Below are 25,687 nucleotides of genomic sequence, written 5' to 3'. Positions count from 1 at the left end.
TGTACAACCTTGGCATTGTGGATGCCCACGTGGAGACTTTTGACAGAATGCGGGTACCGACTGATGAGCAATACATAATAGATAGACTACAAATGAAAGTCCTAAGTACTATGGACACGTCTAAGTGCATAACAGTTACATATGTGACATTATACTGAGGTGGGAGTCGTAGACAATAACTCCTAACTATTGAATCTGACAGGAAGCGATCTAGGTAGATTGTAGAGCGGTTGATCTTTAGTAGGTCCTTGCCAAAGACCCCCAGCGAGCATAGCGTAATTTATGTGAGCGAGAGCCCTTAGATCGTAGGTCATAGGTGCTTGCTTAGTTTGGTGGCGGGTGTTGAGAAAGGTGTGCGTGAGAATGCTGTTCGAGGGTGGGTAGAAAGCGTGGTATGGTTCGTTGATGATGATAAGTTAAATCTTCTAAAGTGTGCGCGGTGGTATTTGTTGATAAGCACCAGTTGAAGCTGGCGAAAGTGAAGAATATACTTGTTGTTTATCGTCAATGAGACTCGATCAACTCGCGAGAAGAAGGGAGGGAGATATCGTCAATTAGAATTGGTCGAAACTCTAGAGAGGAAGGGAGGGAGAAAGGAAGGACGGCGCGCTGTGTGCTTCGTGCATGACGCTCGCGGACGAACCTAGCTGACCAGCCTGGTGGTGTAAAGGGTCTACCTACACACATTCAGCTGGCATCCATCCATACCACCGGGGACCAAAAACAACCATATCGGATGGGGACAGCTAATCATTCTGCACTTCGGCTGCAAGTCTCCACGCGTCCCATGTGGGACCCATGTGTCGACGACGTAAAAGATATTGCAGGCGCTTCCCTTTTCCTTGGGCTCGCGAGCCCACAATCTTTTCCATGCGCCCCTAGTCGTCATCGGCGGCGTCGGTCGGCTGGGGCAAGTCGACGCTGAACTGGCGGTCGTAAGTATCTTCGGATTGAAGATGGGGTTAAAGATGCTCGACGGAGACAACGGGGAAGAATACCCCATGAAGGTGGAAGAGCGAGTTTGTAATCGTTTGACAGTATGTTGACGACATTAAACAGACCGACCCTCTGACCACCAAACTTATGGAGTCATTTGCTCGGCACGTTATAGCCTTTGTGCAATTTGGCATAGGCCAAATCCCCGATTTCCATTTTGAGAGGAGTATGCTTCGTATCGTTGGGCTCCATGATTAATGCTCCCTCCCATTGGCTAAATTATACAGTTATTGAGCTCGGGCTATCACCGAGTCTACTATATCATCACCTAGTCTCCATTCTCCAGAACGACTACTTGAAGGGCTGTGATCTCATGACTATGAGTGACAGTCACCCTTTCTATGGCTGCCATCCTGGCCTCGAAGTCATTGACCTTGTGCTCTAGTGAGTCCACAGCCCTTCGGTGTTCCTCGAATCTGGCCTTCTGGCTCTTCTCCTCTTCCTATTTTTTCAGATTGAAATAGTGTGTTTTGTGTGCCATCCAGGCGGCATGTGCCCTCACAGAATCCCTGTCATACTATAGACGTATGTAGTCCAGTGCGGGGATGACTCCAAACTGGCTTCCGCACGTTTGCTGAATACTAAGGTTTCAGTGTTAGGTAGTATATGAAGGTATTTTCCCGGTTTGGGATTTGTAACATACTTCCAGACGCCCGTGGGTTACTAGAATGAGAAGAGGCTGTGAACATGTACTGGATAAATAACCCCAGAGCTATATGCCGTTTTGTTTGCCCATCTCGACGGAGAGAAACATCCCTATTCCGATCGTACTTGTAACCAATGCAATACAGATTTCCGCATTGAAGTCTGTGAATATGGTTCTTATTTAGCCCTGGTCCTTACAAAGTTGATTGATCTTGGACATGGTTTGACGTCAGATGACCCTCGATGGAAAGTCCATTGCCGTGAAAATCGTGCTGTGACACTTGACCCAAAGGATTGCACAGGCAGTTCAAGGGTGTCTTTTGAGAATGCGTCGCCTCAGTCGTTGGGAGAATTGTTGTCAAGAAACCTTTCCTATCTCAAGGACCAGCGATACAGGGAGGTTATGCATCAACTTTCTCAATCATATTTTAGTGAGGACTTCTGGTACTTACCAAATCCACCAAGTGGCCAGGTTTCGTTGTCGAGGACCGGCTGCTGGAGTGTGCCTCTTTCGCTCTTGTCTAGTTTTACTCCAATGGCTCCTTGCCGCAGATGACCTAGAAACATTCACCTAATCCTTTAGTCAAATGTTGTACATAGAAAAATACCTTCACAAATTAAGCCATCCCTTTCAGTAGGCTTAAAGAACTGGCAAGACATTTACACAGAATGGTATCTGAGAAGACCACTGAAGAGATTACCGAAAAGACATCACAAGGCCGCTTATGTGGCCGACTATTCTTGCTTTGATAGTTAGGGAACCAATAAAATGGAAGGAATTACATGAGATAATCCTGAAATAGCTTCAGTAGGGATGAAATAGGGTTTGTATTTCTACTATCATAAACTTCATATTTGTATGTAGTATATACTTAGGCTAAAAAGGGAAGCCCGTTCATCCAATATCAGGTAAATGGCGTTCTAGACTAGGTCCACTATCACGGCTGTATACAAAAGAATGTTCATTTGCACGTACATGTTTGTTTTCCACAAGTGTGACATACAGGAACGAGGAAATTTTCATCTACTCTTAATTCCTTACTCTCTGGGAATGTCGCTCAGCGCGCTTATGGCTCTGAGCTCCTCCACAGCTGCCAATGTTCTGGATGCAGACTTAGATACCTCCTCGCTGGCATCGCTTCCCAAAGGAAGCAACTCCGGTAACTTCATCCCAGATGCAACCCCGGAAGAGGTAACCACATCATAGATGATTTGAGCTCCCTTCACCGGATCATCAAGCTGAGCACCATTGAATGCAGCAAATTTTGCATCAGTGGTACTGTTGAGTTCACTATATGCAGGCAGCCGGGTGCTCTCGCTCGTACCAGAGATATTGGCGTCTGGGTTTAATAATTGGGTTCGGAAAAAGCCTGGTTCGACCAAGCAGTGGTTGATTCCAAAATGAGAAATCTCATCAGCTAATCCTAAAGCTAACCAGCGCAAGGCTGCCTTGGAGGCATTGTACAGGTTGCAGCCAGGCATGGGGTACCAGGCAGCCATGGAGCCAATAGTGATCAAGGTACCACTACCTTTCTCACGGAGATGTGGGAGAACTGCGCGGTAGAGATTTAAGGGACCAAGCGTGTTGGCCTGGAACTGACGTAAAGTGTCTTCGGGGGAAACCTCCTCCAGCATACCGGTCTGGATATATGCAGCATTGTTGACAACAATGTCGACAGTGCCGTGGATTGCAAGGATGTCTTTGATGTCGGCCTGAATCTCAGAAAGCGGCTTGTTGTGGTTGAGGTACACCGGTATCACCTTGTCTGATGAGACCAGTGAATTGAGACTTTCGGGGTCTCGTGAGGCAGCAAGAACAAGATCCCCTTGGCGGGCAGCAACGCGGGTAAGTTCGAGGCCAAAGCCAGAGGAAGCGCCGGTGATGAGCCAAATGCGAGACATTAAATTAGAGACAAGTAACTTATTAAATGTGTTGGTAGGAAACTGTGTAATCAACGAATGCTCGCTTTTAAGTACGGAGTCGCGTATTTCTGAGTAAGCCAGACCCGCGTGCAGGAGCACTCTGCTTTGTTTATATCGACCCCGCGTACTTTGTAGAGAAAACTAACAACACTTGGCTTTTTACTAGTAGTCAACCAGCCTGTGTAAATCATAGACAATTGAGATATTGACTAAATGAAAATACAAGAATACCCAGCGGCCCTGTGATGTCTTTTTGGTAGTCTTTTCAGTGGTCTTTTTGGATATCATATTGACGCAAATCCTCCTAAAGAACTGTGAATCCAGGTTATGTTCAAGAGTCCCAGATATGAAAATAAACAGTTGCTACGAAGGAAAACGCGTTTTCACCACATGTGGAAAACAGCAAATCCATTCACACATGGCTATTATTGAGTAAAAGCCACTTATTGCAGCACTTTCATTTCTATAAACCAAGGTAGTGGCTCTTCCTTACTTTCTCTTTTCTCTTCTATTTATCACATATCATGAACTTCACGAAGAGGAGATCGGTCGATGCGACATCTTGGAAGGTACCCTACCCCGAGAAAGGAGTATTTGATTATATGGCAAGGTGAAACAAGGGAGCAGGCTCAATGGGTCAAGGAAGCAGATGCGGGGGCCGCAGAAGAGAAAATAGCAGTGCTCGAGGCGTGTTGAGCGAGTCTCAATGACGACTAAAACCGCCTCTTTTCCTCTTTAAATTGCTCTCACCTTTTACCCGTCACGACATAACCTAGCTGAGAGAAGGTCGTCAAAGGTGTTAAGTCACCATGATTGAGGTATCCAGAGCATAAACTACGGTTCGTATGACAGTCGTATACCTTATTTATCTCTCACTTCCTCCAACTCAGCATTGCAGTCACCTCACAAACCTTCACACCCCCCTTCCATCACTAAACATCCATCTTTATTATTTCATCATCTGTGTTAGCAGCTCAGCATTAATGCAGCAGGGAATTCCTCAAACCCCACCATCTCAAGCAGAAAGCTATAGTCGACACGGCCTTCCAGACCAAGGCACGAATTTTCAGACGGCGACAACATTGACGAGGAGGTCCACCACCTCCAGGTCATGAACAAAGATTCCTAGTTCACTCTCAACGGTGAAGCTAAGGGGATGGAATATACTTTATCACGATAGGGTAGAATACGACTCAAGCGGACAGATCAACCACTTGCAGACCACTTGACGCATTCTTATTAAACATGGGAGGTTTCAATTATCATAGACGTTTTATTTCCCTTGATCGCATTGCAATATACCTAAGAGCTGGAAAATTTTGAGATACAAACAGTTAGCGAAGAGTCAATTGCATGGTAAATCTCACTATTAATTTCTTTTATAGTTAGACACTCAACCTGCCTTGCTCTCAATTAGATTAGGCACGCTCGGTCTAGCTATTTTTGGAATATATATATTTTCGATACAAACCCTACGGCGTAGTAATTCTAAGAATCGTTCAATAAAGAAGTGCTGGCAACATCAAATACAAAAGAACCTACTATTTCTAGGAAATCATTATTCTATTAAGCGTACTAATAATCATACACTGTCAGAACAACCGAACGAATTAATTCCGACTTTAATATCAGGCCCCGGGGAGCGTGTATGATAACGTAATCAATAGGCAGGGCACTGCCCAGGTAGGCTCCCATATAGGCTGACAGTACCGAAGAAATTCCACATTTTCAAAGTTGTCTACCTGCTCGACCCCATCAAACTATTTAAGTTTAAGATCCTCAAAACCACGCGCTCACTTTCATCTTCACATCTTCTTTCTGAGTCCGGCGCTTTGTATCTCGATCTGCAAGCCAACAGATTCTCCTCATCACGACGAGGTGTTTTCCTGTTTTACAAGTTCCAGTACTTGCTCGTGTCTTAAAGCCTATTCAAGGTTCTTGATTCTCGTTTTAGCATGTCTCAGCAGCCTCAGGGACAAGAAGTCGTAGGTTCTCCAAATATGTCGATGCGGGCTAAGGGGTTGACGCCTTACGAGGTCATGCGGTCTGCACCCGACAATCTCACCAACACCCAAGATGACCATTGCGAGATTACCCCTAAATACCCGGTATATTATTTTTTCTATGGAACATTGACAGCTCCAGCAACCCTTCAACGAATCATCGATCTGTCAGAGGAGCCAGTAATGCGGAAAGCCAAAGTCCTCGGATACACGCTTGCAAAGTGGGGCGATTACCCTGCTCTGATAGATGGAGAATCAGGACAGGAGGTTGATGGATATGCGTACCTTGCACAGACAAAGGAAGAAGCCCAGAAGCTTGCATATTATGAGACGAATGCTTATACGGAGGCACACTGCTTGATCTATTTTGATGAAGAACCCATCCAAGTATCAGGAAAGACATTCGTGTATGCAGGGGATGCAAAGGCCTTGTTAGAACAACGATTTGATCGTAAACTATGGCTGCATCAAACGGGTGGGAAATTGGTATGATCGTTAGAATATCTCGTATTTGCTACATTCCTCGATAATATAGTTACATTTCTCAAAAAGGAACACTTGGAGATAGTTATAAAAATACATAAACCAATGTGAAGTATTTAAAGGGAAATGAAACTTGGACGAGATTACTGCACATGCACAGCCAGGCTTTCCATACTGTAACGCCTCATAGCTGTTTAGTCTTGTTTGTGCTGTAAGTGGAAGTTCTTTGTCTTTGTTTCCCCCACCCCAATTCCTCATTTGCCATCTGGCCACGAAATACTCATCTACAAAGTAAACACCCCAGCATCCGCAAGTCTACATTTGTAGATTTGCACCTGCGAGGAATGACACTCAGAATCATATCGAAGGCTTATGACAAACCAGCAAAATCTCCTTCTCCCATGGAGCATGCCATTCAACTTACTATTGGCGAAATCGAATACCTCTTGATTTACCACTATACGGTTTAGCCTTCTTGTGCACAATTGGAGAGCTCCCACTGACTTCTTTAGAATTTCCTGTATCTTGGAATAGAACTTTATGTTATGAAGAGAATATCTAGGGCTACTCAAAGAAAATTAAGATATTATTGTCAGAGCTAGCCTACTTTTTGACCGACCGAATGGTTGGCGGCTTATACTCCTGTAAGAAGAACGTAGGTAACTAGGTACACGGATTCCCGCACGTGTTGTAATTATTGCACCTCACCGTAACCATCGCTACTCCTCTAGAAATCTTTAACAGTCTTAGCATTCTTAGAGACATGGCGTAATAGCCTCCTGCATGGAGAACAGCCTCCTGCATGGACAGCAACCTCCTGCGCGAACAACAGCCTCCTGCATGAAAATCAGTCTCCTACATGAGCAATGGCCTCCCGCATGGCACTGGTCGCATATGAGAACCGTTCGACTTCTAACAAGATGTCAACCCTCCCCGAGTTAAGGTAAATTCAGCATGGTGGAAGATTTCTAAAAATTACCCTTCGATAGTACAAGTTCTCTTACGCTCAAAGAGCTTGTATCATATAGGCAGCTATTTAAAGTATACTGGCGCTCGACGAAAATAGAAGTTTTACGGAAGAAAATATGATCTGTTGCATTTCCAAATCACATTCCCATATACAGAGAACTGTGTGGCTCAAGCACGTTGTTAATGGGACCTAATATAATATAAGATGCATTTGCATTTGGATGGATGACATTAACCAATACTAAACCTGTAGATACAGCTATGGCTCCATCTGACGGGCCCATAAGCTGGCAGGATATTGGTTTGGCCAACTGCGTCGTCAAGCAACAACAGAGCGACAACTAGCGGTGAACAACAAAGAGGTGTCTTGGCAGGTGACTGAGCTGTACATGGCTCTTCGTTCATTTCTCGTCGTCGTATCGTATCATAGAATGATATAGAGGATATTTCGTATATATTCGGTCGTATCCGTCCAAATTCTACATTGCCTCTATTCAAGCTGGTCGACTATGGAGCCCCGTTTCTTTGGTCAAAGCGAGACGGGGGACTGGACGTCGCTGGGAGTAGATCCAGGTCTTCGTTTTATCCCTGAAACTTCTACGATGGATAATCCTTTGGCCTTTGAAATGGCACAGGATACAGCACTCCTCGACAGTATCTTCCGGTTGCCTGAATCTTTCGAAACCCAAAATGAAAGTTTGAGCTTCGACGAGCATACCAATTCCTACACAATGGACGTTGAGCCTATTTACGATCGCGATTTTTTCGAATCTAACCAGCCTCTATAGAGTGCTGGGTCGAACTTAATCCCGGTGGATGTAGGCGAATTGTGCGACTTTCCAATTACCGCTTCAGAGGCCCTGAGCTCATTGGCTACAAACACCAAGCAAGACTTAGGGTCTTCTAAGAGAGGTTCAAAATTGGAATGGCGATTTGAAGAAGCAGAAATGCCTTCAATCGGTGTGATGGATATCTCGTTAGACGGACTGTATCACTGTAAGTGGGAGGGGTGTCGCAATCGGAAGGGGTTCCAGCAGAAAGGGCTTTTTCGGTAAGACTTCCAGAACCAGTATGGACTGGCGCATCTAATTTATTTCAGAAAACACTTGCGACGGCATTGGAAACCGGTCAAGTGTCCCGTATGCCATTACACTGCACCAGAGCAAGGGGATATGCGCCGACACGTCGAGCATACCCACATATTATGGGCTAGACGACGCTGGAAAGCGAAAGGGCGGTTTTCTTGTCAGATGTGTGATCGCCAATATACACGAAAGGATAATCTTCAACGACACTGCAGGAAGAAACATGCGGTAGAATGAGCAAACTTAAATGTGATTGTGATTGTCCTGACTAGTTGCCGTGTATATTTCAACCTCGCTATCATAGCTGCTACCCTTGCCCACTTAGTTGTACTACTTAGCGGAATGATTACGATAAGCCTTTTCCGGATAGATCTCGTGGAGATTATATAGCCCAAAGACTACATTGGCAAGCTGGACCTTGGAGTAGAGCCTGTAGTAGAGTACGAAAATCTTATATGCTACTTACACGTCAACGCATCAATATCAACCTCTCAGTTTCCCCATCCTAGCTTGAGGAGCAATCGCATGTTAGCGTATGTAGACAGTCTACGTCTAACTTTGTCTTGCTCTCTATGATCTATAGCTCGAGCTGCTCAGCTTCTTTCTACTGGTCTTACTTTCTACACAGCGCCGCTAGATGAACATGCTGTGAATCATCACATAAGTACCTAGATAGACCTCGGGATCGTTGAATGTTTCACTTCCGCCGCCTGACGCTTCCCCCAATCCCAATCACAGCCACGCCAAACCAACTGTCCTTTTATTTCCCTCGCCTTCTGCTTAAACTTCCATCAAAATCTGTTTCATATCCCCCCACGATGTATTTTGGCACGAACTACACCTTGATAGATACGCCGCCATCGTCTGAATCAATATCTTCAACTAGCTCCTCGCTCTCACCCTCGGTGGTATCCAGAATATCTGCAACAAACTCCCGATTCTTGCAGATCTTGCCTTGCACCTCAAATAGATTGAAACTATCTGATGGCCGAATTTCAGTGACACAAGTTCTAGAGTCTGGGTGCCATTGACTCGCCTGTGTGCGCCGCAAGACTTGGTCAGTGATCTGGTCACGAACAGCTTGGGTTATCTTGCTCATAATTTGTTTTTGCTCTCGAGCCGCCGTGCTATGCTTGGTAAATTCCTTCACGAGTGGAGGACTCCATCTTGTCCAGACTTTAAAGTGCGATGAAGGGACCACCATGCGCGCTGGATGATGCCTGAAGTACAGCTCACAGCACAGGCAAGCAGGTTTACTGCAAGCAACAAATTTATCGCCGTCCACAAAAGAAAGTTTTCTTCTGTAGAAGTGCTCCAAGATTTGAACTTCAGCATGGACCAGAGTGCCAGGAAGCGTGTATTGCTCCATAAAATGCTTGAAGATATTGGAAAATGAAACTCTATTCAAATAGAGGAGACCGTCCTCGACTGCTTTCTTTTCCTCTCCGTCCGTGCGGTACATGCGATTCAGGATCCCGCGAAGGTTTGTATGGGAGTCGCGCACTGGTGATGGCACACTTGGCAATGAATCGGCACCACGAACGTTATAAGCTTCCAATAGATGTTCCAAATGGCAGGAGTCGGCGACAAGCTCTTTCGGCGCCCGTATGTGATGAGCCAGCCTCAATATATGATGCCGAGCCAATGCAAAACATGACCGCATGCCTGCAGGGCCTGATATGCTCTCTTCTTGCAAGGCTTCAGTCATAAGCTTGCCAACATAGACCGAGGCGCGGTGGTCATAAGCAAATTTGCAAAGTTCAATTCGGTCAACAAAATTCATTGCCATTCGTAGCCAGTCGATGATTTGCTCGGCTAGAGGTTCTTCAGCTGGAGATATTAGGTGATATAATATGGAATGGCCATGCTTACCGGTCCCTGAGGTCTTTTCCTGCAGTCTTGAAATGCACCTTGCTGCCTCCCTCTGGAAATTTTTATGCTCTAATGTGATGCGACGAGTCGCAAAATCCGTGCAAAGCTGAGTCAAATCTGACTCTGTGGCTGCCAGATCTGAGGTTGGCAGGCTGTTCGCGCCGCGCAAGACACCAAGAGCTTTGTTCAGGAACGTAATTATTTTGTCCGATTTCTTATTTGAAGCAACCCAAAAACAGTAGCCAGTTTGACAGTTTTCCAAGCCTATCGCAGTGCAGGAGTCCCCTCCTTTCTCAAAATCACACACATAAGCAAGGTTCCGCAAGAACCTACGTCTTGTTTCCATACGAGCATCGGAGTTCGTGGGCTCGGGTGTATGTTCACCTCGAGTTTGACCAAGTGCCTTCAAAAGAAACAAAGGCTCGTAGAATCTGGCTAATAGTCGTCGGTAGGGATCAAGTCTTGGGATGACAACACCAATGGGGGCTATCTCCAACTCAGGTTTCTCATTCATATTGATGATTTCGATCGTAGAGTGTTGTATGTAACCCGCATAGAGGAGGTGAAATCACTTTCATATAATTATTAACAAAGGATCGCACTGGTATTACGCGTGGCAGTCTTGACGGAAACGAATCAAAACAGACAAAAATGCGGGAGGCCATCAATGCGGGAGGCCATCCATGCAGGAGGCCATCAATGCAGGAGGCCATCAATGCAGGAGGCCATCAATGCAGGAGGCCACCTATGTATGAGGCCACCTATGTATGAGGCCACCTATGTATGAGGCCACCTATGTATGAGGCCACCTATGAGAGAATAATTTGCTCGTAGACGCACTAGGAGAATCTACTCGCTAGTTTGGCTTCTTGGTATTGGTGCAACTCCTTGGACAAATGTACGACAACATCTCGACTCGTGCAGGTTTGCTGATCACCTCCCTCACTGCATTGGCCGTTACCGGTGGATGATTGTGGGGTCTTGGCGGTAGTAAACGAGTCGCGATGCCTGCAAATATGCGACACCCACCTAGCCAATATAAATAGAAAGGCGAAGAGCCCACGACCCCAGTGTATACGTCAGGATCAAAATCAGGAATCATTGTACTGTCTCTACACAATACAGTTTGAAAATGTCTGCGTCAATGTGCAACGAAAATAAAATGGGTATGTCCCTATACGTTCATCTTGCCGAACTGCCACGAATTCCTTCTCTCGCTTTACCTTACCAGGACTAAAGTATATGCTTGTAGATCAAAAACTGGCATATCATTTGGGCTTATTGAAACTTGACGACTTCAATGATGAGAGTGAAAAAGCCTCTCTCGCCCCCGTCTTCCCAGGGTCTGTACTGAGGCAACCCAAACTAGCTCCATCACAGTATGGTCTGCTTGGAGGCATCAAGAAGATCGAGACATCCCGTGACACAAGTACCGAGAGTGAACTCATCAAGCACGACCCAAGGCTTTTTTTCAACGTTTCCTCACCATCGAGCACTTTCATTTGTGGCTCCCAGGGCTCTGGAAAAAGTCATACTCTATCTTGCATACTAGAAGGCTGCTTGATAACCTCTGCGGCAGGCAGACTTTTACATCCTTTGACAGCTGTAGTCTTCCACTATGATACTTTCATCTGCGACGATGGCGGTTCACCCTGTGAGGCCGCATTCCTCGCATCCCACTCGAATATCAAAGTTCGGGTACTCTGTGCTCCGACCAATATCCGCACTATACGGGTAAGATAAAGTTACTCCGGTCTTGTTCATCTTTCTAATTGACCTGCAGCAAACCTATTCAGGATTCAACATCAAGGTTGAGCCTTTGCAGATAGATGAAGCTGACTTGAACACTAAACGTATGCTGGATCTTATGGCAGTGGGTCAAGGCCAAGGGCCCATTCCGCTGTATATGCATACTGTTCAGCGGATATTGCGAGAAATGCGCATTTTACAGCAGAATACGGGATCCCAGTTCGACTACTGGAACTTCAAGAAAAGAATACTAGGTTCTGGTCTTCTTCAAGGACAACTTGAACCTTTGATGCAACGACTAGATACGCTTGAGAGTTTCATGCCCCCAAAGCAGACGCCCACGAATAAACAAGCAAATAAAAAGAAGGCAAGCTTCCGAGAGGCAGGCTCCAACTGGACACCGAAGGTAATATACTGGCACCGCATTATATTCCCAAGTTACCTTGCGTGTCTAATAAGCAGTATAGGCCTCACAATTGACAATTGTTGACCTCTCCTGTCCATGCATCTCTTCCGATACTGCTTGCTCCCTTTTCAACATCTGTTTTGGAATCTTCATGGAGCAGGACACGAAAGTTGGCAGGATAGTGGCCCTTGATGAGGCTCATAAGGTCTGCAGTCCACACGTACTTGGCCATGATCGCTGCTGATAAATCCTAGTATATGAAAGATTCGATCGAAGCTCGAGGTTTCACGGATACCCTTCTCTCTACTGTTCGGTTACAGCGCCACCTCGGGGCCCGTATCCTTATTTCGACACAGGAGCCAACAATTTCTAGTGACCTTCTCAGTCTGTGCTCGGTCACTATTGTTCACAGATTTTCATCACCTGCATGGGTGCGCGCACTACAGGCACACGTGGCCGCGGCCGCTTTGGGCGTACAATTAGATCGGGAGGGGCCGGACTATGACGATGACCATTCGGAAAACCCTAGGATTTCTAAAAAGTTCGCATTGTTTCATCAAATTGTTCATCTTCGAGTGGGGGAGGCCTTATTATTTTCTCCGAGTGCTATTTCGGGTGGTGCTTCAGAAGGCTCGCAGGCGCTACGGACCTTAGGCTCGGGGTACATGGTAATCAAGGTTAGAGACAGGCTGACGAAGGATGGTGGGAAGAGCGTTTTGGCTCAGTGAACACTGTTGTGATCACCTGCTGTGACCCTGTTGGTCACACTGCTAGCAGATAGCTTCTTTTGCTCTCCCTCCTTCTTTTCCCCGAATCAATCAAAAGTTTTCAAGAAAGCTACGCAACCACTTTAGCACTATAAACGAGCACACTCCTTCATGAAGGTTTCGGACTGGTAGCTGCAGCAATGGCGGCTAAGTCTAGGGTCGGGAGCGAGAGCGAAAGCGGGAGCGAAAGCGGGAGCGAAAACATGGTAAGGTCTAACTGTTGTAAGCGCCCTTAGGTGTGGCGGTAGTGCCGAAGACCAAGTGAGGGTACTTTCCGGCATTACTTGCCCAGCATCTAGCATCAACGTCATTATGGGCGTCTCAAGAGCCATACATACGATAAGCCCTGAAGGTTGGCTATGCTGACTAACTCTTCGCTCCCTCATACTCGGGGACTTAGATGCTCCCTACGGACATGAGTCCCTCAGAACCGTATTTTTGGGCCATGAGTGCCATTGAAGACCTTACGCATGAACGTAGATTATTGATTGTTATGTACTGAAGGTCCTAAATTGATTTACTGATTGGACTTCGTTTACCTGAAGTAATCAGGGGTTTTCTGATATTTTTCTTATTTTAGGAGTAGCACATGCAACAAGTGTGAAGAAACGAAACAAAAAGGCGAGAAGAAAGGTGATGTCGAGTGAAAAGACAAAAAGCATAGCAGCAAACGTTTTGATCATCGCCAACGAGATTCCCCCCGTTATCCCTCATTGCGAACGGAGCTCGCAAAGGTGAGCTCACACAGGGCATGGGTTTGATGCACCCGCTAATAATTAATTAGACTCATCACTTAATATCTAAATCCACAACACGAAAATACATACCGCACCTTCGAGGCTTATCGTCTTCTTTAACCCAGCCTTTTGGCGCACTGTACCAGGTTCCAGAATCACCATTCCTATTAGTTCATTAGTAAACTTTAACACAGATCGGCTGTCATATCAAACTTACTGATACTTGCAGTACGAGGTGAAGGTAGCACCCAGAAGAGACGTGCCGTTGGTGGGGCTCGAGTTGCAAGGATACTTGTAGTAGGGGTAAGGGTACTTGACCTCACAAACATTATTGTCACCGTATCCATCGTGATTATCGTGTTCATGGTGATCTTTGTAGCCCTTGCCATCACCTCTGTATCTCTCCACGAGGGAATCAGAGTTCGAATCCGCAACCGGTGTTGCAAGGGCCAAATCAGTAGCTAGGGGAAGAAGCACAGCAAGAACATAGAATGGCGACTTCATATCGAAGGAGAATTTGACAATAGAGCTTGAAATTAGATAAACAAGGTAGAAAGGTAGCCGATGTGAATATTTTGAAGATAGCAGATATTGAGACTGTTGCCGTCTTCACAAATTGAACTCAGATGAATCTTCACTCGCTTTATAGACAAGACGTAGTGGCAAGGCCTGTGGCCTAATGATAGCTCTGGCCATAAGACCTTGTCTAACCGACACTAGTACCAAGAACCGAGATATAAAGTAAGGATCATCACTGCTGCTTCCGACACGAATATAACGTCTAGGCCGACGTAAATTGCCATTCATTGGTGTTAAAGCCGACTGTAGAAATGATCTGGGTCCTTGGCACGGAGACTTCGTTTACCAACCCCATACTCTAGTCCAATGTTTGTTGCGTTCTGGCTGATCTTATTTGTAGTCATGACATCAATCTTGGGAAAGCGTTGAGAAAACTGGGACCCTAAAATCTGAACACATATCTAGATCGATCAGAAGATCTTTCTGCTGCCGATTGGTTGGAATGAGATCATCTGTCGTTGCCAAGACAGAGATTGGCTTTATGTCAGATAAGAATAGAGTTGGGCCCGAACTACAGTCTGCTGGGGCCAGGCCCCACTGCAGAAGCTTTGCCGCATCCTCCTTGATATGTATCCTATTTATATCCGTCCATCCCCCTATCATGATGATGTATAGATTGCCAAGAACGCTTTCGTTCCAAATCTTGCAATGCCAGGTTGGAAGGGAATACTATTGTTTTCAAAAAAAAAATAAAAATAAAAATAAACAAACCAGAACAACACTGAGGATTCGCTAGTGGTCACCTACCCAACTACTAACTCACCGGCATGTGGCAATATATGGCTAATAGACCTGGGGTGACAAGGGTGAGTGCGCTATAGAATGGGTGGGAAGCTGGGTGAGAATCACTAAAGGTGCACGACTATTATTGCCTTAGCCCCTTCAGCTGAACAACGATAAACTATGATTGGATCATGCTACTGGCCAGATCTCCAATGAAAAGAGTCAATTTAACTAGAATACTAAGCATGGGAGAGAAAAGAAGAAAGAAAAATACCGATCTCACAGTGCGGTCTTTTCTCTTCCTATATACAAACGCCCGAGTCAGAGTAGCAGCAATTAGATGCTTTCCTTAAAAGCAGTACATACGTACCTGTTCCAATTATCTAGCAAGATAATCTCTTCAGGATCTTTGCTGATCAAACCGGAAACGAGCGGCTAGAGTCCTGAGAGTTGTATCTCAAAGGAACCCAAGTAAGTAGGCCTAACCTACGACATCTCTCATAGTCAAATCGTATGCAGAAGGTGACTGACATTGAATTTATTGAAGGCCGGAGAGCGTTTGAAGCGATTGGATTTAATGAATACCATGCAATTAGAACACAATTTAACTTGAGGAACAAAGTATGTATGCAAATAATCCTTCATCTCTGTCCGCCACTTCCTCAACTGTCACCAGTCATCCTTATCGTAGAACCCGTAGATGAGGACCAGTCAGTTCCGCAACCAGGATATCATGGCTGTGGCGATTTTCCTCCTAAAAAAGAGGATCCATTTGGTCGATCAGTCTTAGGGGAGATAGACTTCCGTCTCGACCGGGTCGCTGACCTCCTGGGCACGACAATGCTAGTTATCATCCGACTAGCTTCATGCTCTGCTGCCATAAAAAGCTTCTGTGAGCTCCTCAGTTGGATAAGGTGGGATAAAGGATCACGATCGCCATCTTTAACCAGTGAGATGCAAGGGAACACGGTGAGAACGTTCACATCTCGAGCACCCTGATCCTGCCTATCTGGAAGCGCACTGTCACCGGGGAAGTGGAAAGGCTTATAGTCGTCAATCTCGAAATCAACTAGCTCAAAATCTGTTTCATATCTCTGTTGAGCACGTTGGATTGGAAGCCAAAATTCAGCCGCTTTTTGGACAATCTTCTCCATATTTATGCGAATCGAATCACGTTGGGTCTCTGAGAGCAATTCCCACAAGTATGACGACACATTGCGGACCACCGTCTGAATCCTTGTCTGGCGATTTCTTTCTTCAGCGTTCTGGTCAACCGAGAGTAGAACACGTCGGCAGAAACTTTCCTTCTCGGTATTATTTTCGGCAAGGTGACTGAGGGCTCCCTGGATTTCAGAATCATCCGGCAAAAGGTAATTAGGCTGGAAAATGTATTTGCAAAGCTCCCTCGATAGGATAGCCATTGTCATAGCTAGACGCATTCCTTTAGCTTCGAGAGAGTTTGATGGTACAAGGGGGATAGCATTTTCTTTTCGAAGCTTGTCCCAGATCAATTTGTCCTTTTGATCGAAAGATGAGTGGATATGGTCATAATTCGGGTTCAGAGGCAGGCATACCTTCAAGACTTCCTCATCAAGGTCCTCTCTCAAAATGGCGAATACCTCGCTCGAAGCAAAGACCCATAGTTCTGAGAAGTTGACCGTTCTAGGTGAGATCAATTAGCGTAAAAACTATGCCAAATGCCCACACGTAGCTCACGTTAAACTTTCGTCCAGCTCTAATTCCTGAACAGTGAAGCTTTCTAGGCTGTGGAGTCGGCCTTGGCTCGCTTGTAGTGCTTGACCCAATGAGGCTTTTTCAGCTTCCAGATCTTCTATCTTCTTCTGCACTGATGAAAGCATTGTTTTGAGACTTGATCCAGCGGACTTCATCTTGTCAATGGTCTTGTCTTTCTCTTTCAAATTCTGTTGGAGTGTGCTGATGTCCTTCGCTGATTGAGAAACTTTGTCGACTTCCAAAGAATATGACGACTTGATGCTGTCTATTTGCTGGCGGAGGCCTTGTACTTCTTTGGAGTATTCGGAAAGGCGTTTGTCTTTCTGGTTAACTGATGCACAAAGTGACTCGACGCGAGCAAGGGCGTCTTTTTGCTTTGCCTTTTCGCTCTCGTGAGCAGCAAACATTTCCTCGATAGCGACCCGATTTCTCTCCTTCAACTCGAGTAATTGATCTTCGGTTTTCTTCAGCTCTTCGTCTCTAGCGTGGATTTGTTCACGCTGGTGGAGGATTTCTTCAAGCATGGTGGACACGGTTTGGGATTCAGGACTTGAAGCTAGCATATTAACTAGGTTTAGAAACTTTCTCAGGCCATCGCTGTCAACTGATGAAGATGCAACACATTGGCTTGCATTTGAAGGTCTTTGGGTGTAGGAAGACATGATCAGAAGCCTATATTGAGCTTAATAGTGAGAGGACTGCCAATTCGAGGAAGTAGAGTTTTACTGGTCTAATAATGGGAATAACAAGGGATTCTGACACATTTATAGTTCTCTGTGCCAGAAGGCGTACTAGGAAAATAACAGGGCCGATTGTTACAGCTTTGCCCAAATTCCGAACGTATAGAACATGCGAACGGAGGTCCAACAAGAATACGAAGTTTTATGAGCCTCATAATTCAGAGCGCAAGAGAAGTGATGCTGTTTTATGCGTGTAAAAGTAGGAAGACTTGCAACGTGTTCTCTCCTCTGTGGATTCAATGTACGCGAGTCATTGCATGCATATTGTGTACATCCATGTCTAGCTACATGTAGCAATATGGTCGCCTCGTTGGGGCGAGTGCATCTCTTGGCGATCAGAAAATCAAGCGGTTCATTACCCATGCCTCGGTCAAGGGCTTGCAGCTTATGCGATTTTACTGCATTCTTGCGTCTCAAAATAAGAAAACAAATGTTCGTCCTTTGAGAATAATTCACAGAAATTCACAGATCTTTTTCAAGATACATTAGTTTAGTTAACGCTGCTTCGGCACCAAAGAGCCCTTTACAACAGTAATTGTACCATCTTGGAACATGAAAATTTTTTATGTGCTTGGTCTGCGAAGGATTTAATTTGTTGCATATATACTTTGAAATCAACATTTAAACGGTCAGAATATTCTAATGTTCTACCCAGGTGGCTCCCCGCGCCAGCAAATCCCGACATGTCAAGATTACAGATGTATGAGTTGGCAGACAATTCATTCCGGTAACAGCAAGGCATTTAGTGTGCCTGAGCTTAATCTATTAACTTCGAGTTAGGCAAAAGCCCTAGCTATCTGTCCACCGTCACGCTGAGTCACTTGTTGATTGTATATTATCGACTGGGATTGAAACAGGATCGGAAGCGATGTTGTGTTGGCAGTAAGGCTGATCGGACATACCAGGGTTAGAAACCAGTCAGTCCGCATGCACTGAGGGACTTATCGGCCTCATTTGACAACGAGCCATGCGGTTGCATGAGGGCACAGCGTCTCCCGCGGTAATCAACTGATATATCCGTATTTTGAAGAAAGGCTGAATTTTGTGTCATCACGAGAGCAAAAGCCGCTCTGCTCTTCCCGAAATGACTAGAAGCTCGGTTTGCTGTGACCTATGACATCCTTTCAAGGCCCATATCAACGGCCCGAGTCCTTCCACAATGAGTAATAGCTGGTAAAGGACAGGTGAGACAAATGAATCATAAATACACTACCTTCCTCCCTCGAATATAGGCTTCTTATCATCCAGCGCAGGAGGGTACCGAATTTCCATCCCACCACGAAGTTTCGATTATCTAATATTTTCAATCTAATCCATTCAAAACAAGAAATAAACGACGAGATGCATATTTTGATTTACATCATTGTCGCCGTTATTGGCTTTTCCTTGTCCTTTGCACATTGGTATCGATTCAATGCAATCAACTTCAGCAGGTGTTGGTGCATAATCGGAAGAAAACCTCTACCAAAAAAGCGCGACAACCGACTGACTCCTCTGCAGTCAAGAGCTATTCCAAATCAAAGACTTCGTGTTGCCTTTGGAATTGATAATGCTTTCACTAGCCACGAAGAATTTCGTGTGAAGCAATTTATCGTCCAAGCAAAAGCTCTTATCAACCTTAGCCCATCGGCTTGGAACCTTCTTTCGGACATCGCCCACAGGGCAGTGCGGCGTAACATCAAAGATACAACGGCTAACGGCCACGGAGAGAAAATGGTCCGCGTTAAGGATCTGGTCCAAGCATTGGCACTACGAATGGTTCTTCAGGTGCTGTTTTCAATGGAAGACGAAGCCCTCAACCTTCCTGATGGTTGTTTGATCGAGCTTGCCAACGCAATAAACATCACCTGGATAGATTCAAAGAACGAAACAACCTTAACTCCATTCGAAGACAACTCCCGCCTTCAAGAGGCCATCCTGGCCATATTCCCCGCAACACAAGGCCTGAACCCGCAGAACAACCCGCTGAACATGATCCTGCCTGGCTTTGAAACCATGTGGCGAATCGCTATTTGTATGTTTATTGAGATAGGATATGCTACCGGCTTTCAACATCCGGAATGGCGAACTCAGCTAGCCGCATTTGCGCGCACTCCCAGTAAGGCCGTGTTCGTGCAGAAGGTTGGTATAGATAACGTTTCGGTTGAACAACTTGTGAATGAGGCACTGCGTCTGTATCCACCTACAAAAAGGGTGTATCGAGCCTTCCAGTATTATGGGTCAAGTGTCCCCGAGGTCGAGGCCACAGATATTGAGGGATCTCACAAAGCAGCGCAAATCTGGGGAGCAAAGGCCATGTTTTTCGACCCAAGGCGATGGGATGCTTTGACAAAGACGCAAAAACACGCATTTAGGCCTTTCGGCAATAAGCCGTTTGTTTGCCCTGCGCACAGTGTGTTTGGACCTAGGATAATTGGGCTGATTGTGGGGGTTTTATTCGTGGAACTAGGGGAGGAATGGACATTGAAATCTATTGGAAGTGATGGCAAAGACCTACGTCCGGAGAGGAGGTTAGGCAACGAGCGGAATTCATATGATTGCCTGTACCTAAGCCAAGGGGGTAAAGTCGAAGAGTAAGAGGTCGATTAGCAAGTCGTAAAACCCTATTCGAGTCTAAGGTCTAAGATACGAGGTACGACTTAAAGAGAGCATAATACAAGAAAGTCTTTTGATAGAATTCGTTCTCTTATTCTGTTAACAGCAGTATTCGTTGTAGGTATCTAAAACCATTTATACATCTAAGTATCTAATATGATCTATCACTAATACCCACTTTCTGATATAATCGAACGTTAATAGTAAATATAAGGACATGACAGGGAGTATTCTAAAAGGGGCTTTTTAGGTACCGATCTCATTCTCGCCGATATAGTCAAAAGGGGCATGGAAGCTGCGGGTTTACACAGGAGATTGAGAACTGGGCGTTTTATGTATTAGAGTGAAAGCATGAACAGGCGCTAGAAGCTAGGCCTGTTGCCCATACGGTCATCGCGAAAGAAAAAAATGTCCCCGTGTTTGTCTCATAGACTCTCGCGGGCTTAGCAGCTACCGAATGACGCGAGGGCAGCCAAGAAATTCTACCCAGTAAAATAAGCTAAGCAGTACGATCCCGGTCTTTTTCGGTCCCCAAATGATACGAGCGCTATCGGACAATATAGGCAATGCCCTCACTCAGCCTTTGTATCCCCAAGACAGACTTAGAGCCCCGCTGTACAAAGACAATTGCTACCTGGTGTAGATCAGTAGCTCTGGAGGGCTAGGGATATTCTTTCTATAGGGGGCTGGTATAAAGAAGCCTTAGGCCGGATTAGGGTAGAACTTAGAAGAGTAACAACTATAGGTTATATAATGATAAAACTATAAATAACTAGCGTAGAGAAGATCTTTATCTCTTCTTCTTTGTCTCTCCCTGTCAAGGGAAATAGCAATTGCGGATAGTCCAATTTGTTGGCCAGTTAAGGGTGTTATTGTAGGCAAATAGGTAAGGAGAATGATATAGCGGAGGAAAAAGGGATATATGCTTGTAGAATCTTCCTCTCGCGTAGAAAGCAGAGAAATATTGACATGTAGACATGTAAGAAAGGCGAGCGTGATCATCTTTGTAATCCACCATGAACCAAAAGAACCATAAAACACTGTCACATCCTTTTTTTACTGGCGATGAGAGTATATGCTAGGCCCAATACACTTATTATTGTTATGATAGGCCGGTCCCTGACAAAATCCTTGATCGAGAAAAGGAATTGAGTAGTGCGTGATGGAGCGATTGGTGGGAAGGGGAGGTCGACGGAATCCAATGCCTGTAGAAGGTGATCGGTGGTACGGAATGTGCCGTCCCAGCAGCCTTCAATGATCCCATCAAAAATGATATCTTTTGTCGTTGGCAGATGCATCCTTTCTGGCCAATGATCTCGACCATCCGTAGGGGAGTTATCTTTAAAAAGATCAATCTCGCACTTATTACCGGTCACAATTTCATACATGACCGCTCCAAGAAGGCCAATATCAATCCGAGTCGTAAATCCGTTATCATCCACAGTGTCCATATCGGAATCTAATGGAAGAAGAAATGCCTCTGGGAAGTCGCAGAATTTAATAGATAAAGAGGAGTCGAGAAGAAAATTGTTTTAGGGGCTCCCTGTATCACATGGCATGTGGGTCCCTCCCTGCCGCATTAGGCAGGTGCATGTAAATTAGATCCCACCTGTATTTTGTAGTTTCTTCTTCTTTCAACACACCTCTCTCATAGTACAATTTTCACATATTGTCTTTTCATCAAACTGATCTATTTCCATCAAATAGATTCATTCATTCTTATCAAAAATTCCGGCTAGCGATATCTGCGACGAGCATACGCCTCTCATGAATAAAGGTGAAGGAGAAGGACATGTAAAAGGAAGCCTTAGAGGAGATGGAAAAGAGCAAAGCGCTCATGGACAGCGGGATTATGACAAAGGAGGATTTCATTGCTACTACGAGCAGCGTCGCTTATGAATACTAGCCCTGACACTTCAACACGGAGTGTAGGTCAACGTTAGAGATTTTTGAATCGATATTCTGCGAAAATATCTTAAAGTTTATACCTTAAATAGCCGTGAAAGGACAACTCTTATAGGAGCTTTATAAGTATCTATTAGAAAAGATTCGTGCAAAAGTTGATAGTTACTAAGGATCGGTAATCGGGTATGCTTCGGCTGTGATTAAGATTAAAGACTTGATCTACTTCTTGACTATTGCTATCGGAGAAATAGCGTGCGAAATATATGGCTTTATATCTCTTGTCTGGCCGACCGCCTTGTTTAGCCTATAGGCTGAAGCGGGCACTGTCTAGGTCTTAACTTTAGATAGTAAGGCCTAGCAGGATCGCTTCTAGACGAGGCCTATTTGCTAATCGTCTCCTTGTCTAATATATAATTGTATAGGAATACTGTACAAATGACTTGCTTATTGTCTATTTGATCTAATAATATTATAAAGCGCTGTTGCTTTTTACGGAGGACTACACTCCTAACTACTTATCGACCACGCTTAGTAATATCGCTACCGTTTCGATTAAGGTCTGTTTATTAGTTGTTCTATGGCCTTGGATAGAAGACGAAATATATAAGGTGGACTAATACGGAGACTAAGGACCCCCTTATTACCCTAAGACTCCGCGCGATACAGATCCTATAGAACCCTCTATACTAATCAGTTGTGAAGCTAACGAGAATTTCGGTTATAGAGCGCCTTCTATGATAGAGGTCGGGACTGCGTAGATCTCCGGAATGAGGATGACTGTAACCCCGAGAATCATATGTAGAATTTAATGATATAAGCTGGTGGAATAATGATTATACTAATACTCTTTTAATCTACTAGAAAGAATTACACCTAAACGAACGATTAAGTAGAAGATAGAAGTAGTATTTTACTTATAGAAAATGGTTGACATGTACCACTGACTTGAATGTATATCTTTAACCTGTTACAGTATGATTTAGCAAGTTGATAAAAATACCACACAATCATTTACTTATATATTTCAATAAAATTCATAGATGTTGTAGATTAAAACTGCGGTTTTACATGGAGGTGGCAAAAAAGATGTAAGTAACAGTTATTTATTGTGCAAAGTCAGCGAGTTATACGTCCATCTTGGGTGACTCTATGCAATGGTGGGTATAGTGGGCATTATGGACGGGCGATGTCACAGTTTATACGCAGGCCTTCTTTTTGTTTTCTCGGTTTATACTGATTATGAAGAAAAACAATGGCCCTGCAAACAACCGGTCTGTACAACACTGGGGATGCAATTTCAAGAGAAAAGTTCGCCGAGGGACAAACTCCAAATACTCGGGCCTTGTCTTCTCGTTATTTAGTAGTCAGTGGTATCATTTTACAGTACATAGAACTTTTTAGAAATTAGGCAATAGGCAGGTATTAGCAATTTAGCCAATAAAATTAAGGGACACAACACACCAAAAAAGCCTGTTGATAGGTACTCATACTGCCTGTGTCTGTAGCAGACGACTAGAACGGCGTCTCTGCTGGATAATGAGCAGAAATTCATGGCCTTCGGCGAGATCCCCTAGGGGCCAGGGCAAGTCGTTCTTGATAGCTTCGAGAGCTGCGTTGGGATCATCATGGTCGACAAAGAACCCCGTGTCTACTCCAGAAACCATTTCACTCTCATCCTTGAACAAAGTGCCATGCGGTTTAGCGTCGCGGATGTAGGAAATAGGGGAGCTTTTGAGAATTTCATCTGCCTGCGTGACAATATAGTCGAGCGTAACCCTCTCGATAGCACCACAAAAAGCCTTCGCCGCAGCGAGACAAGCGGCAGGGTGGGAACTCATGATCCCGTAGATATTATCAGTGTCGCACCTCAACGCATTCAGAAGGGTTGTTGCAAGTCCAATGTTGCGGAAGCTTTTGTCCACAACAAGTTGAGTGATCCAGCACACCGTTAAGCCCTTATGGCGCCACCTGCAAGCAAAAGCATGTCCTGCGAGGGTCCCATCAACATCCACTCTAGCATAAGCAGTCGCTGCGGTAGAAGGTAGGTACTCTTCGCGCATGCGGTCGGGGGACAAAGCCACGCGCTGACCTACCGAGGATAAGCACTCAGTAAACAAGGTAGTGTTGCTGTCAGAGCTTACCTGCTCGCTTGGTTTGCTTGCCCCATATTCCGTAGTTGTCACAAAATAGAGCGGCGGCTTCCTTCAGGTGATTGTCGGTAACTGCGAACCCAGGAAAGACTTTGATGTTTTGATCAGCCATTCTGACGAGGTGTGGCCAAGGGTTGAAAGGAGTAGTAGTCATGGCTTCTGATGAGGGGGTAACGAGTTGGCTAGGCAGGCGTGTATGGGAAGGCGCGTAAGAGAGCTGGTTCCTGTAATGTGGAAGGAGGTTTGGATTCGCAGGAACGTGGGGATTTCGTAGTTATTACGTATAGATTATGTTCCTGGTTAGGACTAGCGCCGCTATGTTTAGGATGTTTCGTTCCCTTGTGATTCTTTTGAAGACGCGTATATTTCAAGTGAATAGTATGAGTGCTCGCATCCTGGTATCCTGGTATCTTCTAATTAGTTGTACGTTCCATATAAGAGCCTTAATCGTTGAGCAGTAACTATTACCTCTATGACGCCTATCTTAGTTGCTCCCACCTCCCACTTCTACTGCGGGCGAGCAGTAATCACCCGCCCTGAAAACAGACAAAAGATCTGCTGCGCCTGCTTCCTCCACATTTTCGAACATGGGCGATGTCGCAGTCTAGTATTCTAGTTTAAATATTAGATTTATAATATATTCCTTTATTAGTATTAAGAAACTTTATAAAATTAAGTTATATTATAATAAATTATAGATCAGGAACGAGGTAAGAGCCCAGAAAAAGCCGGGGAGTCACACAGGAAATTAGGGTGGCGGAGCTCAGGAGCTCGGTGATCCAGGTCAATGGCAAAAATGCCTCACTTGCGAGGCGTAGGAGAAAGTAGGCGAAAAAGAAAATTTGGGCTATTAGATAGAGAGGAGGAAGAGTAGGGGGACTTATATAGAACCACGCACGGGGAGGCATAAGGACAAAGGGCACTAAGCTAAAAGGGTCAAGATTGAAGTTAAGAAGGTAATTCGCAGTCCCCATCCGATATGGTGTAGTGGCTAACATCGTCGTCTCTCACACGACAGCCGGGGGTTCGATTCCCCCTATCGGAGTATCTTTTTGCTTTTACTTTTTCTATCTTTTACATACTGGGTAGGTAGTTATAATAAGTTCTGATAATTTTTTTTTGGGTGGTTTTTAAGGGCTTTCTTTGTGCAAATGACTTTGCTATGTATAACCTTCGATTGAAACTCTATAGGTGGCTGATATTGACATAGCTGCAACAGAGGGATTCCTTTCATACTTTGCAATGTGAATCAAATAATACAAAGCCGAGACTTATAGGAACCGTCTAGGCCATAGCTTGCATTCTAGAGTTCAATACAAATTGCGCGGGATTGCCGGAAAATTATAATGAGATAATAGGATAGCAGAAACAGCACCAAATAAATGAGACCCTATAGTTCCGAGTCCTACGTTACAGAAGGAGGCGGATACACTGTCATTGGATAGTCTAGGCCTGGGTGTGCAACTCACGCCGTGGGAGCTCTGATCTATTTGGCAAAATCCGAGGATTCAAACGGTCAATTGCTTTCAATGGAAGACTTCCCATGCTTGAACCCTGGGACTGAAACAAAAACAGGGATACTCGTTTCTTCGGCTTAAATTTAACACGGGGTTAACCTGGAGCATC

At 45.0% G+C, this 25,687-nt stretch overlaps 8 protein-coding genes across 8 annotated transcripts; 3 read left to right on the top strand and 5 right to left on the bottom strand.

Moving 5' to 3' along the window:
• Positions 1 to 2,679: 2,679 nt before the first annotated feature.
• Positions 2,680 to 3,543, bottom strand: PGRI_081310 (SDR family oxidoreductase; the record flags this gene model as incomplete). Its single annotated transcript, XM_040795845.1, has 1 exon — positions 2,680 to 3,543. One exon carries the CDS (start codon positions 3,541 to 3,543, stop codon positions 2,680 to 2,682), a length of 864 nt encoding a protein of 287 aa, XP_040651410.1.
• Positions 3,544 to 5,519: 1,976 nt separating this feature from the next.
• On the top strand, positions 5,520 to 6,059 carry PGRI_081300 (gamma-glutamylcyclotransferase family protein; the record flags this gene model as incomplete). Its single annotated transcript, XM_040795844.1, has 1 exon — positions 5,520 to 6,059. One exon carries the CDS (start codon positions 5,520 to 5,522, stop codon positions 6,057 to 6,059), a length of 540 nt encoding a protein of 179 aa, XP_040651409.1.
• A 2,880-nt stretch (positions 6,060 to 8,939) lies between these two features.
• On the bottom strand, positions 8,940 to 10,490 carry PGRI_081290 (nucleic acid/nucleotide deaminase domain-containing protein; the record flags this gene model as incomplete). The annotated part of the gene is made up of 2 exons (XM_040795843.1): positions 8,940 to 9,934; positions 9,977 to 10,490. 2 exons carry the CDS (start codon positions 10,488 to 10,490, stop codon positions 8,940 to 8,942), a joined length of 1,509 nt encoding a protein of 502 aa, XP_040651408.1.
• A 618-nt stretch (positions 10,491 to 11,108) lies between these two features.
• On the top strand, positions 11,109 to 12,859 carry PGRI_081280 (uncharacterized protein; the record flags this gene model as incomplete). The annotated part of the gene is made up of 6 exons (XM_040795842.1): positions 11,109 to 11,142; positions 11,229 to 11,504; positions 11,556 to 11,710; positions 11,760 to 12,131; positions 12,193 to 12,336; positions 12,386 to 12,859. 6 exons carry the CDS (start codon positions 11,109 to 11,111, stop codon positions 12,857 to 12,859), a joined length of 1,455 nt encoding a protein of 484 aa, XP_040651407.1.
• Positions 12,860 to 13,638: 779 nt separating this feature from the next.
• Positions 13,639 to 14,139, bottom strand: PGRI_081270 (uncharacterized protein; the record flags this gene model as incomplete). Its single annotated transcript, XM_040795841.1, has 3 exons — positions 13,639 to 13,667; positions 13,726 to 13,799; positions 13,853 to 14,139. The coding sequence occupies 3 exons, from the start codon at positions 14,137 to 14,139 to the stop codon at positions 13,639 to 13,641; spliced, it is 390 nt and encodes a 129-aa protein (XP_040651406.1).
• A 1,529-nt stretch (positions 14,140 to 15,668) lies between these two features.
• On the bottom strand, positions 15,669 to 17,195 carry PGRI_081260 (uncharacterized protein; the record flags this gene model as incomplete). The annotated part of the gene is made up of 2 exons (XM_040795840.1): positions 15,669 to 16,599; positions 16,654 to 17,195. The coding sequence occupies 2 exons, from the start codon at positions 17,193 to 17,195 to the stop codon at positions 15,669 to 15,671; spliced, it is 1,473 nt and encodes a 490-aa protein (XP_040651405.1).
• Positions 17,196 to 18,752: 1,557 nt separating this feature from the next.
• On the top strand, positions 18,753 to 19,988 carry PGRI_081250 (Cytochrome P450; the record flags this gene model as incomplete). The annotated part of the gene is made up of 1 exon (XM_040795839.1): positions 18,753 to 19,988. One exon carries the CDS (start codon positions 18,753 to 18,755, stop codon positions 19,986 to 19,988), a length of 1,236 nt encoding a protein of 411 aa, XP_040651404.1.
• A 3,407-nt stretch (positions 19,989 to 23,395) lies between these two features.
• Positions 23,396 to 24,173, bottom strand: PGRI_081240 (GNAT family N-acetyltransferase; the record flags this gene model as incomplete). Its single annotated transcript, XM_040795838.1, has 2 exons — positions 23,396 to 24,000; positions 24,053 to 24,173. 2 exons carry the CDS (start codon positions 24,171 to 24,173, stop codon positions 23,396 to 23,398), a joined length of 726 nt encoding a protein of 241 aa, XP_040651403.1.
• Between the last annotated feature and the right edge of the window lie 1,514 nt (positions 24,174 to 25,687).

The sequence above is a fragment of the Penicillium griseofulvum genome (genome assembly GCF_001561935.1).
Source record: "Penicillium griseofulvum strain PG3 chromosome Unknown contig_77, whole genome shotgun sequence".
Classification (NCBI taxonomy): Eukaryota; Fungi; Ascomycota; class Eurotiomycetes; order Eurotiales; family Aspergillaceae; genus Penicillium; species Penicillium griseofulvum.
Note: the sequence above shows the minus strand (reverse complement) of the source record. Positions and strands in the feature narration are given on the sequence as shown.